General features: G+C 38.2%; 1 protein-coding gene across 4 annotated transcripts in view; it reads right to left on the reverse strand.

Annotated features, from left to right (window-relative positions):
- Positions 1-4,554: 4,554 nt before the first annotated feature.
- KAT6A (lysine acetyltransferase 6A) overlaps positions 4,555-14,961 on the reverse strand; it is a 175,283-nt gene continuing 164,876 nt past the window's right edge. For all 4 annotated transcript variants that reach the window (XM_077152587.1, XM_077152585.1, XM_077152586.1 and 1 more), the window contains 3 exons: positions 13,733-14,335; positions 9,536-9,848; positions 4,555-7,279 (listed from right to left, as the gene is read on the reverse strand). In XM_077152587.1, coding sequence (XP_077008702.1) covers positions 4,620-7,279; positions 9,536-9,848; positions 13,733-14,335 — 3,576 coding nt within the window. In that variant the 3' untranslated portion in view covers positions 4,555-4,619. The remainder of the gene's footprint in view (positions 7,280-9,535; positions 9,849-13,732; positions 14,336-14,961) is intronic.

Raw genomic sequence — 14,961 nt, forward strand, 5'->3', positions numbered from 1 at the left:
AAGATAATCTCTGGCTCTTGTTTTAAAAGATCTCAAAAACTCATACACCAGGACTTTACTTATTTCAGACTAAAATTAAAGCTGTCACCTTTTTGAGGCTTTATGTAATCAGTATACCAGTGTTATGTTCTTTACTAACACAGCAAGGAACCTCCATTAAACCCAATTTGTAGCTGTCATTTTAGAAAGAAAATCCATGGGTCAGTATTGCATTATATAAACGTAACCACATACATAACGAACCCATCCTGCTCCTTAACAGGAGTTTATTAATAAATGGGTGAGGCTCTGTTCTGGGGATTGGCCATATTCAGGAAGTCAAATGCCAAGATTAAAAATGTTACTCTAGATGATCTTTTGAGTTCATTTACAGACATGTTTCACTTGAATTTTTTCTTGAAAGTCACATCAAGGATGAGAGCGCTCACTTTCCCACTTGTCATAATCACCCTGCATACTCTGCTCTGCTAACAAGAACAGTTACTTTGTGTTTCTTTCTTTATTCCTTTCAGTTTTCATGATCATTGACCCATATCTTGCGTATCATGAACGAATAGACAGAAACCCACACACACTGCTCGGGCTGGTAGCTGGAGAACCTGAAATACTAATTCTAACAGAAAGAGCTAGAAATGTCAGCCTGACAGATGCTGGTGCTCATTGGGTATACACATATTTATAACCATATGACACAGGATGCCAGGCGCCATTTGAGATACTGTCTTTAAAAGAATGTGATTGCTGGTCCCAAGAAATCTGTATATATGACAATATATTCTAATATCAGTAGACCCAAGCTTCTCAGCAATATATATAATCAAGTGTAATATCATATTGCTCCCACGTTTACCTTCTAATATCAAGTGAAAAAAATCAAAAGGTGGACAATAAAGAAACGGGAAAGCCTCTCTTACTCAGAAGATCATGCATGAGTTGTCTGTAAATGCAATTATATAATTCAAATTATATTTCAAATGTAATATATAGTGTGTATATAGTGGGACAACACAAAAGAAATCTAATACATTCTTTGGTCATATGATATCCTTTGTAGGAAAATCATAATCACTAGTGTTGAGTTCACTTTAAGCAGGTACTTCACAGCAGCAAAGGCAAGAAGTTTTTGAGATAATCACTAATAACTGCATAATATAACGAGAGCCTGTGCCCAAATTATGATTACTTAAGAAATCAAGAGAAACAACCCATTTCTTTTTTTTTGAAGACATGATTATACTGTCTAAACAGCGTGAAGTTTAGAACAAAATATACTTTCTTAATTCCTACCTCAGAGTGAAGGAGCAAATAAAACAGAAAAATATGGGGATCACTAAAACTTGTACCTGTCTCATCTCTATTCCAAGAAACTAAAGTCAACTTCCCGAAGCTATATCTAATTTCTCAGAATCTGCCATTCATCCCAAATTCCCAGTGATGAGAGGCAAGTACAGTAACTCAGAAAAGCACCAAAGAAAGAGCATCAATATCAATGACTTCTGGCAAAAGGTGAATCTTTTTGGCTAATCTTCCTAGATTACATCATCAGGTAAAATGAGAGGAGAAAAAACAATGCTTTCATTTTTCTTTAAAAAAAGTTAACATTATTAAATAAGATTAATAAAAAGTCGTACTCCCATTTATTCCAAGTATAGGATCTACTTGTTTTTGCAATTCTATTTCCTAGCTATGGTTGGGTGGTTTACAATCGTTTTAGGTTTCCGAAATGTCCAAAATGATGCCATCATACTATTTCTTTGGAAAGGCAAAACATCTATACTATTGGCATTGAAACACATATATGAATGAAAACTAGAATTTCAAAGTAAAGGCAATTAATTTATACTTGCTCTAAAAGAAGAAACATGTAAAGACTAGTATTTATGGATCTCTTTGTGTAGAAAAAGAATTGGAGGTTCTGAAATATTTGGGAGAAAAATTCCACAAGCAAGACAGACATCCAAAATGGCTCAACATAATTTATTTTTTTATGTTAAAATGTACAGAGTTCTTTTGAAAGTACTTGCTAGAAAGGGGAAAAAAAAGTGATATTACATACAAGGAGAGGAAGGGAGACCGACTGGCCCAGGAGCGCATGACATGGAGAAATACAAAGGCATCTAGGCACCCCTTCCCCTTAGCTTACAAGTCACCATGAACAAAGTACAAAGAGGTTACAAAACAGGAAAAGCAAATATAAACAGACAGGAATAGACTTAGCTTCATTTGTACATGCGGCTTTTAGAGGCATCTGGAGCTCTATTCACACACTCTAGAGATCTCTTTAAAGAGAATTTTTATCTTTCTTAAAATAGTTTTTAATATTCTACAACAAAGATAAAAAATTTTAAAGATGGAATGAAATGAAAAAGCTCTTATTTTAAAAGGCATCAAAGTCACTAACAGTGAGTTTTTAAATTTCTTTTTTAGAAGATTACCCAAGTTATCTTGCTAAAAATACATATTTTTAAACAGAAGTGAAAAAATGACGGGTACCAATATTACTGTGTTGGATAATTTCTTTTATAATATAGAAAAGAACATTTTCTCTACAATAGTTCTACAGTCACAAAGAGGCTTGTGGAAAAGGGAGCTGCCCGATTGAATTTTTTTTTTAAAGAAAGAAACAAAATCAAACACAACCGCAAAACCAACAGAAACTGAATTCACCGCCCTCATTTCAACAGCTTCTCCTTCTGCCTTGACCCACCCTCCTCCCAATATATCTCCCTCCCCATCCCACCCCATCCCCACCCCAACCAGGAAGCAATGACATAGCTGAAGATGTAGGGAGAGGGCAGCACAGTGCACTTTCTACATAAATGATTGGGAACTGGAATAGTATATACAGAGAAACTGGGTCCTACACAGCCTTGCACATGCTTAGAACTGATAGATAAGATGTGGAATTCTGCCTTTTTCTATCTAACACACTTAATTGAGAAAGTCAATTAAAGTGTATAAAAAAACCAACAAACCTGTGCATTTGAAAAATTTTAATGCCTAATTAGTATTTTAAAAATTTATCTATATAAAATGTACAAATAAAGGAGAGAATTAAATGCTTACAGGCATTTCTTTAAGCAGTAGTTCCCCCTTTTGGATATTTGACTGCACATACCAAGTGGTATAATAGTTTCCATCTTCTAATGATGGAATATATATATATATTTTTTTTACCTATCCCTGGAGCAAGTAATAGGAAGAGAATGGGAGAACTGGTTGCACAAGAGGAAAGAGAATGGAGTTGGAAGCAACATATGAATCTGCTAAAATCCTACTGTCCAGATTTGCCCTACTATGCTGGTGGTCTGTCTTTCCCTCTTCTCATTAGCCACTCACAGGAGAGGGGCTGCTGCACTCTGATTCACAGGGGATGAACTCAGAACCTCAAAAGACAACTGAAAACTAGAGGTATGTATCATTTAGATAGCTAAAAAAAAACTCACACCATAGAACTCCCTTACAACAAACATTCTGTGTCATCTCTTCCAACATAAAACAGTGTCAAAGTTTTGTCAGGTATTTTTCAAATCACTGAGATGTACAGTCATCCACCAACACTTTATGAAAGAATGTAAGAGGCAAACCACTGGGGACTGCTGTTTGAGTTTAATCAGAGTCAAAGGCTCAAGAATCAAGACCCTTAGCATCTCAAAGTACATACTAAAAACAAGAGGCTGGGTGGATTATGTGCATTATGGCTGATTCACCAGGTGGTAAAAAAACCAAGAGGTTAATTTCCTCTTTTTTGATTGTTAATTGACCATCTCTTTTCCTCCAAAGGCTGGATTAGGATTGCAAACAGCTTTCCTCTGAGATTATGCTGTTAATTGAGACTTACAGTATTTTTTGTGTCTCTGAGTGCTGAGTGGGAATAGTAAAAAAAAAAATTATATTACACTTGATTTAAGAAAAACAAATATTTCAATGAAGTCCATCTATAAAGAAACATTCTTGGGGAAAGGTTTCAAGAGGTGTGTGTGTATAGGGAGTGGAGGGGATTTTAAAAGGAGAAGCATTTTCCTGCCTCACTTTAATAATAATAGTAATAATAATATTAACAATAATAATAAGTTTAAGGAGCTTCGGTTGTTCTCCATGTCCCCATCCGAGTCTCCCATAAGTGCCTCCTGCTGGAATGAAGTAGGAAATGAAAGGTTGGGTTTGGAGGAAAGGGTCTGGTTAACCCTCGAGATGTATATATAACATTTTAAAATGACAACATTGGGAGCTGCAAACAGTGAGGGAGAAACATACATTTTAAAATAAAATAAAGATAGTTCACTTTTACACAAATTCTGTCCATGTGGTGTGTAAAGAAAGTAAGGCTCTTTTTAATTATGAAAAGATTTTGTGCATGTTTCCCCTATCCCCAAATCCATTTTTAGATGAGTTCTACTGTAAAATGTTTCAAGATTGTGAAGAAAACCAAAACCCAGAACAAAATGAACCCAAAAAAACACTGGGTTGTCTAAAAAATAAAATAAACCAAAGAAAAATTCCTCTAAATCTACAGCAATATTTTAACTGGAAAAAAGGTCCATTTTTCTCTGGTTTGTCAGTATAAAAGTTTCCTTTATTTATATATATTTAAGTTTTTAACTGCAAGTTCTTCTTGCTCATCTTCTCATGTAAGGTCCATTGAGTGACTGCTTGGGCACGCCAGCAGCATTCATATAGCTATGATGGGAGGGGCCAGTGTACATCATGTTTCCATGAGGGTTTGGCTGCATAGGCTGCTGGGTATAGGCCTGGCTCCCCATCATTCCCATCTGCATCTGCATAGGATACTGTGCTGTCTGGTTCATGTAGGCAGGGTTACTATGGTAACTGCTGTTCATCATAGGCTGTGTCATTCGATAGCTGTTCATGGCATTCAAAGTGTTCATATTCATGGAATTGACATTATAGGCAGGGGTTGGCATCAAATTAACACCCATATTCATGCCACGCTGAACAGCCAATGCACGAGGGCCAGCCTGCATGGCAACCGCTGGTGGGCTCCGGCCATACAGCTGCTGCTGGTGAGCAGCTGCAGAGGGCAGTGGCGCAGATTTGGAGCGGATAGAAATGTGCCCCTTGACTGGCATTTGCCCTTGCAACCTCTGAGTGTGAGGAATGCCAATATTGGTGGCAGACATGTTGCACTGTAGTAGAGGTGACGTGAGGTTCATGGTGGTGGATGCCAAATTTGGAGGCGGTGTCATGGTGGCTTGTGCTTGTGGGGTCCCAGCTAATGGATGAGATGGAGCTAGCTGAGCCAGTCCAGTATTAGACAAAGAAACACTGGTTGCATAGGAAGTCACAGCAGGAGAATGGCTATAAGGCATGGCATGAGGGTCCATAATGGTGTTAGTCAGTTGCTGCAACTTGGCTAGACTGAAGGTGGCTGACGGTTGAGAGTAGCTGCTGGCACCGAAATCCCCTGGAATCCTCTCATAGATACTTATGTTCCCAGTGCTTCCAGATTCTGGTATCTCCATGATCATAGGTGCTGGAGTGAAACTGTTATTCATACTACACTGTGACAGGGGGGGCTGTTGCTGGGGTGGGGGTGGGGGTTGAGGCTGTTGGGGCTGAGGTTGCTGCTGCTGCTGCTGTTGCTGGGGTGGTGGAGGCTGTGGTGCTGGTTGTTGCTGCTGCTGCTGCTGCTGTTGCTGCTGCGATGGCGGCGGTGGCGGCGGCTGCTGCTGCTGCTGGTTACTTGGAGGCCTCTCCACCACGCAACTCTGAGGTGACTTGATGTTGCAGTTGGCAGCAGGCTGCACACTGTTCTGCTGCATCATGCTGCAACTGTTGCCCATGTTTGCCATTTGCTGAGTGACAACACAACTGTTCTGGGTGAGGCTGCTGGAAGATGACAGCCCACCATAGGAGCAGCTGCTCTGAGAAGAATTATTCCCACAAATGCTGCCCCCCATTGTGGAATCATAACTGCTAGGGTTCTCATAGTTTTCTGTGGTGCTCTCAATGCTACCCAGGTCACTGAAGCCACTGTCCACCACCTGCTGAGAGTGGTCTGATACAGAAGGCACATCCATCATGGGGCTGGTCTCCATGTTCTGCATAGAGGGTGCGGACAGGGATCCTTGTTCTGGGCTGATCTGGGTGTAACCACTCTCAAGGGCAGGCACGTTGGGACTATTGACCGAACGGACTGACTGGCTGGGATGAGACGGAACAGAGGATATTGGGCTATTATGTTCTGAAGCATGGCAATCTTCGACCATTGATATCTGAGGGTCTTCATCTGTCTGGGTATAACTCTGCAGCGTCTGACAAGCAGCAAGAGTTTCTTCACAGTCCTGGTAGGCTCCCTCTTGCTCATTGCTTTCTTCTTGAGTCAAGGACTGCACTGCTTGCACCGTTTCCAAATCCAGTTCACTATGAGGAATCTCTTCTTCCTCTTTTAATTCAATTAATTCTTTAGTGTTTGAATCTTCTTCATGGTCATCCTCAGACCCTGGCATATGCTCTGATACCACGGATGTTTCATGGGAAATTTGTTCCTCTTCAGAATCTGGTTCTGTTTCATCTTTATCCTTTATATTTTCCCTACTACTCTGCATATTAGTACCTAAAAAAGACTCCTGGCCACCGGGCTCCTCCTTGACATCTTCTCTAACAGTCTGCTCTACTAACTCTTTTTTCTTTGTAGATTCCAGATGACCATCATCTTCATCATCCGCATCATGATCGTCATTCTGGTTTGTCTCCATGGCTACTTCATCTTCTTCCTCTTGCTCCTGTTCTTCCAGTTCTTGCTGCTCTTCCTCTGATTGCCTTTGGTCTTCTAAAATGTGGGGTTTCTCTTCTTCTTCCTCTCCCTCGGGTTCTTTAGTTTCTGCCTCAGGACTATTGCTACTATCCACTGGAGAAGCTGCTCTAACTTCACTGCTGGTTGTATCTTCCTCTTCTCCCTCTTCAACCTCTTCTGCTTCCACATGCATCTCTTCTTCCTTCCTTTCTTCGGGTAAGGGCAAATCTTCTTTTGATTCAACAGTTTCTTCATTGTCTTGAATTCTGGGTTTACGTCCAGCTTTAGGAATGGGGACAATGGGCTCAACAATGCATTCTTGAGTGGAAACTGGTATGATTTCCCGATTCAACTTAAATCCTGGTTTGCGACCAGGTCTTTTCTTCCAGTGGATTGGTTTACGGCTCTTGCCTTTTGGCCATCCCTTCTTCTTTTTCATAGGTGTGGATGTATCTGGCTCAAGTGGAGAATCTTTCACATCACGTTTTCGCAAGAGAGATACTGGCTTGAGGATAGGAGTGTCTATATGGGAGGGATAAAAAAATAAAGTATAAATAAAATATTCTAGCACTTTTTTCTGAGTTCAGCCTGTACAACAAAAATGATTTGATTAAGCATCATAAATTCTTGCAGTTTCTGTCTTTTTTTTTTGCATGGGTAGGCACCAGGAATCGAACCCAGGTCTCAGGCATGGTAGGTGAGAATTCTGCCACTGAGCCGCCATTGCCCGCCCCATAAATTCTTGATTAACTTCATTTAAAGTTAAGGAATCTAAAGGATAAACCTAATAATAAGGTCTTGTAAAGTCATGCAGTGAAACAGCAGAACAATGAAAGAATCTTAGTTCTGTTACCACCCAATAATTAAAACAAGTTCATTGTGGTCTGGGGCAGTTATTCTAAGTTTCAGTTTCTTCACCTAAAAAATGGAGAGTACAGACACACTATGAGGATTAAATTAAGGTAATGCATATAAAGCACTTGGAACACAGTAAATGCTCAATATAGTTAAATATCAAGAAGAGGTGTGTATTAAAAACAAATTATATTAATAAAAATTGCAATAATCATTTTCATTTTTACATTAATATTATAGATGAATAAAAGCTCATTACCATGATTATGGACACTGAATGAAAACTATTAAAACCATTTTTTCCCTAAAGCTCACAAATATCCTCCTCTAAAGGATTCAACACGTACACTACTTTAAGGCATATCAGCTCTTTATTGCTGTATGAACTGAAAAGGACTACATTTCTCTGGGATTTGGTGACAGAGCTTAACATTTTTGATTTCATAATACACAACAAAAAATAATGAATCTATTAGAATTTGTACTTGAGAATATTACAGAAGAACTAAACTATTATGTGCTGCTTGTATTTCTCAGAAAAAGAAGTGGAAGTTATTCTTTCTGAAAGGCACATTTTTAATTTTACTATGCAAATAAGTAGTATAATAGTAGTAAATATTATTCTTTTCAAGTTGTCTTTACTGTGAAAGTTACATTTTGTTTCATTCTCTGTTTTTTCCTGTTTGCATCATATTATTTCTCTATTTTCTTAGTTTCTACAAACTCATTACTTCAGCTAGTTTTATGAGCCAAATACTCCAGTTCATGCCTGAACAATCTTATATGAACAACTGCTGAATCAATGTTGTGTTATATGGCAACAGTGCTGCAAGGCATTTAAGACTAGACAAAAACTCACCTGAAGAAGATGTCATACCACCAATGGCAACAGTTTATTAGAAATAAATATGATATTAGCATTATTTTTCTCCCCATTAACTTTTTTTTATATGCTGTACGGTGGGGGTCACATTTCATTCTTTTCCATATGAATATCCCGTTATTGCAGTACCATTTGTTGAATTTTTGTTTGTTTGTTATTTGGGAGGTGCATGGGTCGGGAATCAAATCCCAGCCTCCTGCAAGACAGGCAAGAATTCTACCACTAAACCACCCTCCAGACTCCTCCTCTCTCAAATGAGTTAGCCAAAGAGTTCTAAGCCTTGTCAGGCAGGGCCTACACTGGGTCTGCCAAGCACAGCTACAGAAGACAGACCGTTTTCCCTCAGCACTTCTTAAGATTAAAGGGCAAGAACTCTTTGAGGGGGGGCTTGTGGTAGGGTAGAACAGAGGGGAGAGAGAAAACCATGAAGGAGTCCTTTAACAAGGGCAGTTAATCAAAGTCAGTAGGCCCTGTGTCTGGCACAGATACCCTGCCCTTGGGCTACGACTTACAGGGAACACCCAGCAGCACTGACCCATCTAGAATCAAAGGGCTCCCACCTGAGTGACTCATCCACAGAGAAAGGTGAAACTAACAGACCCACCCAAATGTATTTTCTACCACCAGGCACCGCCCTGCAGAGAGGGGAGAGTAGAAGAAAGAGACCAAACAAGGAAGGGGAGGGGGAATAAGTAAAGCTACTGTATAAAAGCAAATGACCCACACTGCCTATTGCCTCTCTCTGTCCATCTTTCTTTACTTTTGAGAATGCCCGCATGCTCCTTTCTCTGCATGTGTACTTATTACATTTCTTACCTACTTGCAAAAAAATAAGATCCTGAGTCGAAGAAGAAACTAAATAAAGAGAATTTTAAAAGGACAGAGGGCTGAATGGGAAAATGAGGATGAATATACTTGATACAACTTAGGTTAGTAGATTATGCTAGTTTTCCAGTCCTCTTGTTGAAGATTTTACAGCTATTACTGTTATGTCTTTCAGACAAAAATGCTGCAATAAGTAATAATTCTGTAAAACATACCATCAGCATCATCTGACTCCTCATCTTCTTCTTCATCTTTAGACTTTCTCTTAGAAGAGGACTGACACCTGAGAACATCCTGTGAGGACAAACGATGGAAGTATCCTCTAGGGAAGAGTTCATTTTCATCTTCTTCCTCTTCCTCTTCATCAATCTCAAAAGTGGGTTCTAATCTTGGCATTGGCCTCTCAGAGTCAGAGTCTTCAAAAGGTTCATCTAACACCTCTGTTGTCTCAGAAATAGTTTCCGTGACCACACTGCTATTGTGGTGTTTGCGCTTTCGGACTCGCCTTCTTCGATGGAGAATTGGTTTCTATTTAAAAGAGAGAGAAAGTATTTTATTTATAGTAACAAACACTATTGTTTCTATTAATAATGTGAAACAAGTTTTAAATCCTTATAAAATTAGTACACGTAAAATGAGATGCCATTTACCAAAAGACATGTTGAACATCCTTTCAAAATACTGTGTTAAGACACTATACATAAAGTAACATGGGAAGAAAAATGGTAGATAATTGAATACAAACTTTGTAAAAGAGTTAGGCAGGCATGTTCAAGACCAGATATCACAATTCTCTAATTAATACTTCAGTTAAAATTTTAACACCCCACAGAGTAAGAAATACCCATTTCTTGCCTTTTTAAATACTGAAATGAGCCAGAGGCTAGCTCAACTTCTCTTTTCCTCGAGAGTAAAGGAGACAACCAAAGCAATAGACTGAGGCCCCAATCTTGGGGTTTGTTAATATGAAACTTAACCCTGCAAAGGACAGGAAGAGTCACCCCCAAGAGAACCTCTTTTATAACTCAGATGTGGCCTCTCTTTCTCAACCAACATGACATGCAAACTCACCACCCTCCCCTCTCTACTTGGGACATGACTCCCAGGGGTGTGGACCTTCTGGGCAACATGGGACAGAAATCTTACAGTGAGCTGGGACTCAGCACCAAGGGACTGAAAAACCTTCTCAACCGAAAGCGGGAAGAGAGAAATGAGACAAAATAAAGTGTCAGTGGCTGAGAGATTCCAAACAGAGTCGAGAGGTTATCCTGGAGGTTACTCTTATGCATTAAATAGATATCACCTTTTTAGTTAACGTGTAAACAGAGAGGCTGGAGGGAACTGCCTGAAAATGTAGAGCTGTGTTCTAGCAGCCATGTTTCTTGAAGATGATTGTATAATGATATAGTTTTCGTGACTGTGTGACTGTGAAAACCTTGTGTCTGATGCGTCTTTTATCTACCTTATGGACAGATGAGCAAAACATATGGATTAAAAATAAATAATAGGGGGAACAAATGTTAAAATAAATTTAATAGCTTGAAATGCTAGTTATCAATGAAAGGGAGGGGTAAGGGGTATGGTATATATGAATTATTTTTCTGTTTTCTTTTTATTTCTTTTCCTGAATTGATGCAAATATTCTAAGAAATGATCATGATGATTAACATATATCTATGTGATAAAAAAAGAATGTTCATATTGTAGGTTGATTGGGGTTTTTTTGTTTGTTTTTTTTTACATGGGCAGGCACCGGGAATCAAACCCGGGTTCTCTGGCGTGGCAGGCAAGCATTCTTGCATGCTGAGCCACCATGGCCCAGGTTGATTGGTTTTATTAATAAAAATTAAAAGAAAAAATCCATAGAGACAGAAAGTAGATTAGTGGTTGCCAGAGATGGGAGAGATGGAAAGAAAACCCAGAGTAACTGCTAATGGGTTCAGGGTTTCTTTTTAGAATAAACTTATTTTAAAATTGATGTTCTAAAACTGATGTGATCGTTACAAAGTGTACTAAACACCACTGAATTGTACACTTTAAATAGATGAATTGTATGGTATATGAATTCTATGTCACTAAAGCTACCATTTAAACACACACACACACAAAAGAGTAAAGGAGTAAAAATACTTTCTGTTTTTCTAACAGCATTACTATTACAAGGATTATCAGAATATCAGTAAAACTGCATGCCGTTTTCATAAGCCATCCATAAAAAGTTACAGTGGAATGCAGAAATATGGATTTGAAATGTATTTACTTGGTGTTAATGAAGCATTTCAAAAGTAAAATAAGTCTGTTATTGGACTTTGGCATACTAAGAACAACTTTGCAATAAAACTGCATCACAAAATAATAAGACATGCCAAAGACAAATTAAATCTTTTTTTTTTAAATGACAGCCATAAAGGTCCCATGACTTGTCTAAGGCCACACAACCAGTCAACAGTAGAAATAGTTAAAAAATACAGTTCTCCTGACTCCTAGTCAGGTGGATTTTTTCCAACAATTTGAAAAGTACTTTGCACTTGATTTCACTGCCAGTTAATTGTTTCTTTTTTAGCACAGGGAAATAGCATAATTACTGATATACTTACTCTTCATGGTTATGCAATGAATAGCAGTTAGCCAGTATTCAGTTTTTCTCTAGTTCAAATTTACTAGTCCTTCTAGTTGAGAAAACAATTTTCAAATTAGGTTAAAAATGGCCCTGCCCCATGAAGAAATGGCTAATTCAACAACTGAGGCAGGAAATACGCAAGATGAACTTGAAGCATCTTGTAGTGCCAGAAAGTAAGAAAGTGCTTAAAACTAAACAAAACTTCCCTCAGTGACAAGGTATGATTAAAGGAGCACAGAAGTGAAAAGGAAGAGTGTTCCAACACTAAAGCTGGAACAATTTGAGCAACAGATTAAATAAAGTAGTAATACTTTATTTAACTTGAATTATAATTCAAAGTATAAAGTAAATAAGTATTTGAAGTCATACTGATATAAATAAATGATTGAATAAATAAGACTAATCTCCCATGCAGAATTCCAAATAATTTATGTAGACAATCTACCCTTAAGGGGGAGGAGCATAAGTACAGGCTATGCATAGTGACTTCTTTCTAAGGAATATAGTATGGAAAGGAGGGAGAAAGTGTTAAATTATAGTGGAGAAACCTGACAAACACTACCTTGAGCTGGGTGATTAAGGTTAAAAATCAACAGTGATAAGTCCTATTTAAAAACTTTTAATAGGATGTAATGAAAATGGCACTTTACCCCTGTGGTCTTCCTCCTAAAACCACATTACTCCTGTCTAATATCACGAGGGACATTCTACATAATACCTGACCAATAATTCTCAAAGTGTCAAGGTCAATGAAAATGAGGGAAGGTTGAGAACGTGTCACAACCTAGAGGAGCCCAGCGAGACATGACAACTAAACATAACTGTGGTATCCTGGAACAGAAAAAGGACATTAGGAGAAAACAAAGGAAATCTGAATAAAGTATGGATTCTAGTTAATAATAATACATCAATACTGGTTCATTAATTGTGACAAATGTGCTAAAATAACATAGGAGGTTAGCAGGAGGAACTGGTTGTGGGGTATCTGCAATAAGTCTGTTGATCTAAAACTGTTCTTAGAACAAAAAGCTCCATGTTATTTTTCAAAATGGCTCTCTCTATTTTTTTTCCCTAAAGGTCTCACTAAGCAAAAAATGATTTTGATGCTTTGGATTAAAGCTGTCACTCCACTATCATAGAGTAGCTCATCCAGGGAGCTAACATATTTCAGTCTGGTTTGTGACAATGCTTCAAGTTCACTCTATAGACTGATTTTTCTGGTGTGTGGTTTAACAGAATTCATTATTATCCTCATGCAGCATTTATTAAGAAACTGTCTATCCTTCAAACTTTGCAAGATGATGAAATAAATGTTTAAAAAATATTTTTTAAACAAAGTTAAGTCAAACCACTCAAGGGATGTAGTAGGTAGGGTAGGGGTTAGAGAGTAAAAAAGGAAATAAGACCACCCAAAATTAGAAGAGTGGTTTTACTCCAAGTGCCCCAATACAGGACACCACTATGTCCACTTTCCGTTTACCTGTATAATATTTTGCTCTCCTTTTCTAATATAAACACTTCTAGCTGTACTGTACGTCATACCAGCAGACTGAAAAACAGTTTGTCAACCCTTAAATAAAATTATTAGTTTTGAATTAATCAAATGAAATCAAGGAAGTCATATATACATTTCAAATGTTCACTGGGAAGATCATAAGTTACAAAATATTTAGGCTATAAGTTTAAAAAAATTACATGTTAAGGATTTCCAATTTTACTCTTTCTAGAGTAGAACTAAGAGTTCTAAACTGCAGAGGAGACGGAAGGACATGTGAGAGAAAGGTAGCCATACCTTTCGCTTCAGTGTCGGCTTTGTGAGAATAGGTGGTGAGCTGGAGCGAGGACTTTCCGGCTCTTCCTCCTCCTCACTGCTCTCACTGAAGCCCCTGAGAGCCCTATCGCCATCACTATAGCGACGAAGAAGTCTATCGTTTCCTTCAGGTAATCTGCACTTCAGAGCCTCAGGGCTTTTCTTTAGCTGTCCTCGCCATAGCTCAACCCCTTCACTTAGTCTTCTTTTGGGAATGTCTGGCTTCCCATCCTGGTTTGGCTGTTCCTGAGAGGCTACTAGTTGCTCCTCACTGTCAGTGTATCGTTCTTGGGAGGTTTCCAATTTTTCCTCACATTCTCCATATTGTTCCTGAGGAGCTGATGATGTTTCTTCCAAAAGCAGTTTAGAATCTTTATCACCATAACGGTCCTGGGTTTTTCTGTTCTTCCTCACCCAGCGGCCTCTCCGAGATGGCTGACTATTTGCAGGAAGATTATCACGGGGAAGGGCTTGCTTGTTCAAACGTGCACAAGTGGCTGGAGCTATCACTTCTGGTTTCTTTTCACTTTCTATTGAAGAATAGGAATCTTGTTCTTTGTTCTCCCGAGACACAGACTTACCAATCTGATTTTAGAAAATAAAACAATGTTGGTTAACTCTTCAGTATCTTATTTGGTTATATCTACTCGTTCTTTTTCAAATACCAAGAAAAGGAAACAGCTTTTAAAAAAATTATTAATTATTTAACAGCTAACATGAATATTTCCTATGTGTTAAGCACTGTTTTAAACGGTTTATGTGTATTATTCATTTAATCCTCATAATAGTATAAGGTACTAACATTATATTCCCATTTTACAAATGAGGTAAATGAAGAACAAAAAAATAAGTGCTCTGGCCCAAGGTCACACAACAGTAAATAAATAAGATGGGACACAAATGCAGGTAGTCTGAATCAAGAGCCTGTGCTCTTCAATACTAATACAATACTATCTTCAATAAATAAAGCTAATTTATAGTTACGATAAGTGTTAAATGAGACAGTTCGCCAAACCTCTCAAAAATAAAAATTTAGCGAGAGAGGAAATGGAATGACATCAACACAGGGCCTTGTGGTTGGGGACAAGGAAGAGGGTATTTGAGAAAAAGGAAAGAAATTTTCCATAATTGACTTTATTTTTATTCTGAATATGTAATTTCATTTTGAAAACTAAAGTTGAAATTACACTAAGGAATGGCATGAGTTTTTT

This window comes from Tamandua tetradactyla, chromosome 3, assembly GCF_023851605.1.
Source record: "Tamandua tetradactyla isolate mTamTet1 chromosome 3, mTamTet1.pri, whole genome shotgun sequence".
Taxonomy (NCBI): Eukaryota; Metazoa; Chordata; class Mammalia; order Pilosa; family Myrmecophagidae; genus Tamandua; species Tamandua tetradactyla.